At 38.8% G+C, this 2,876-nt stretch overlaps 1 protein-coding gene across 1 annotated transcript in view; it reads left to right on the top strand.

Annotated features, from left to right (window-relative positions):
• LOC107270792 (venom carboxylesterase-6) overlaps positions 1 to 1,632 on the top strand; it is a 3,577-nt gene extending 1,945 nt beyond the window's left edge. The window contains exons 5-9 of the mRNA XM_015746119.2: positions 53 to 224; positions 282 to 457; positions 543 to 687; positions 745 to 886; positions 954 to 1,632. Coding sequence (XP_015601605.1) covers positions 53 to 224; positions 282 to 457; positions 543 to 687; positions 745 to 886; positions 954 to 1,227 — 909 coding nt within the window. The 3' untranslated portion in view covers positions 1,228 to 1,632. The remainder of the gene's footprint in view (positions 1 to 52; positions 225 to 281; positions 458 to 542; positions 688 to 744; positions 887 to 953) is intronic.
• The last annotated feature ends 1,244 nt before the right edge of the window (positions 1,633 to 2,876 follow it).

Below are 2,876 nucleotides of genomic sequence, written 5' to 3'. Positions count from 1 at the left end.
AAAAATATTTTTTTTTTTTTTTTTTTTTTTTTTTTTTCAATCGAATCTACAGACGTTACGCGACATCGTGTTTCCGTCGTATGAATTTACACCGACCGTTGAGCAAGACTCGAAGGACGCCATCTTAAATGCTAATCCTTTGACGTTAATTGAAAAAGGACAATTTCGTGATATCCCATGGATCGTTGGATTGACCAAGGACGAAGGACTCCAAATCAGTCTGGGTAAGGTGACGATATTTAAATATTAATTGACAAGCTGATATCTCTTTGTTTTCATAGGTATTTCATTGAACGACGATAAGAACAGCGAATCGCTTGAAGGCTGGATTTATTATTTGGAGTCCCTTAAGAACCTTATGTGGAGTTTGGAAGATAATATATCCGTTGGCGAAGTAGTCGATGATTTTTATTTTATCGAAAACGCCACGACGACTTATCGAAGCAATATGTCCGAGGTGATGCTGTAGGGTACATCTACTGGTATAATAGACAAATTAATTGGCAAAGGTTATTGAATTGAAGTTTTATTCTTTTTCCCAGATCGGGGATGCCTTTTACAATTGGCCAGTTTATCGAGCAGTGAAGCTTCAATCGAAACTCATGAATTCCAGCGTCTACTTTTACGTTCTAGGCTACGAGGGGACTTTCAGTGGAACCTATGCAATCGACGCTACAAAACGTTACGGTAAATCATATGTAATATAATTAATTGGTAATTATATATATATGACTGATCACACAGGTGTCTCTCACGGGGATGATATCAACTACCTGTTTCCATACCTGAACAAGGTATTCGATGATTTATCACTGCACAATACAGGCGATGATATTACGATGATGCACGTCATGACGGAGATGTGGACCAGCTTTGTGAAAACTGGGTAAATAATGTTTGTTAATTAATTTTTTATTTTAAAATTAAAAAAAAAATTTTTAATCCTGTTCAAGGGTACCGCAAGCATTTCGGACGGCCAGTTGGAAACCGTTTCAAATCAAGGAGAGCTACGCGCAGTTGGGTTGGGGGAACTCGACGGATGTGGAAATGAAGTCGAATTTCCTTCCTGACAGAATGGCATTCTGGGAAGACCTGATGGATCATTTATCTTTGCCGATATATATGGTAGAAGAGGAAGTGAACGATGATAATGCGGGTGCAGCGGTAATGATGAGAACAATGGTCATGTATTACTTAAGTTTTTTCACCCTCTGGTTTGTACTTTGAGTATTAACCCTTGATTGACAATTCTCGAGTATAGTATATGCCTGGGTTTTGAGCACGTGTAAAATAGTGAATTGAGAAAATCGATAAGAACTATAACGCGGTGAATTTTGTCTTTTAATGTCAATTCGTTTATTAAATCTTCAATGTCACTGATAACAATAATTATTACGTTATTAAACTTTTTCTCATCGTCCCTTTCATTTTACGCGATTCGACTCCGCTCAAACTTCGTTTCATCGATTTATCATATATTCCTGTTCAATTCGAATTGGCGATTTTTATAAAAACAGCCGTAACAGTGATACCAATAAAATATATAAGAATATTAATTATTATAATGTTAACAAGAGCCAACGAGCGATACGTAAGAAATTGTACGTGAAGATAAAGAAAAATTAAAACTGTCCACGTGTTTCGTGTGCTCCAGTTTCTGTCACCCCATCGTAAGTGGAACGTGGATACTGATGGAGGAGAATCAAGTTCACGTGTTGTACTAATAGCTGGTTTTCGAATAGAAAAATCAAGCCGAGAGTTCGTCGTTGATCCAGGCACAATTGGATCCCTCAGTATCTGGCCGAGTACTCGGTCGGTTACTTTCGAGGAAAACTAACTTACCGACCGCACTTGGCATTGTCGATAAAGCAGCGCGAAGCTGTTTCAAATAACTTTTCTCTCCCTGCGCAATAATTTCAAATGCATCCACGCTAGTTGCGCCTTTTTGCGCACAGTTGCGCCTTGCCGAGATCACTTTACCCATTGGATCGTGAAGTCGTATAACGACCAAAAACCTAATAACAAATGAGATCGTGTTTCTTATTACATTTAGCATTATATAATTTTCGCCCCTTGTAACCGTCATCAACCCCAACAGCGATTACGCTATAAAATTTTGTATTCTTTGATATTAATATAAAAGTCAGCACGGTTACGCGCATACGTGCTGTCGTTAAAAATAAAAAATCTTATTTCATATAGTCAAGTCCGCGTCTACCCCTAGGGGAAAAGTGCCTAACAAACCTAGGGAATTATAAGAGCCCGGACCGAAATGAAGTTTCCCACATAACAAACACAGCGCGAGCTATAACGTGTATATAAAATATGCAACCCCTACCAAGTAGCTTCTGGAAATTAATCATCAACCCTAACGCGAGTCACCCCCATGGCGTGGAAGCCGCGCACAGCTAAAGCTCGAACCACGGAGCCAGCACTGTTTGTCTTCTCATTCTCCGTTCACTTTTTCGACCGTTAACGATCGCGGGAGTCGCGGTATCGTCGTCGGGGACCGTATCGAATTTTCCTATCCCTTATGAAGTGCCTGTCGGAATATGCACAACCCACCCCCATAACGAAAAAAAAAAAAAAAAAAAAAAAAAAAAAAAAAAAAAAAAAAAAAAAATAATTATTCGAGAATATACGTAAATATATGGAATATTGAATTTTTTTTTTTCCACTTTCCATACCACACTCAATTTGAGGATGGTGCACGATATAAGGAATGTAAAAGGCTGTTTGAATTTTACTTGGATATCTCGATGCATCCCTTATACGATGCCCAGATATATCCACCAACCCCTTGACAAGACTCAGAAGACTTCCGATTACACTGACAATGCGTATGATCGTGGTTTCCCTAGTGTACAGTCCCGTCG

Source organism: Cephus cinctus, unplaced genomic scaffold (assembly GCF_000341935.2).
Source record: "Cephus cinctus unplaced genomic scaffold, Ccin1 Ccin1_scaffold0837, whole genome shotgun sequence".
Taxonomy (NCBI): domain Eukaryota; kingdom Metazoa; phylum Arthropoda; class Insecta; order Hymenoptera; family Cephidae; genus Cephus; species Cephus cinctus.
This window is presented reverse-complemented; position numbering and strand designations above follow the sequence as displayed.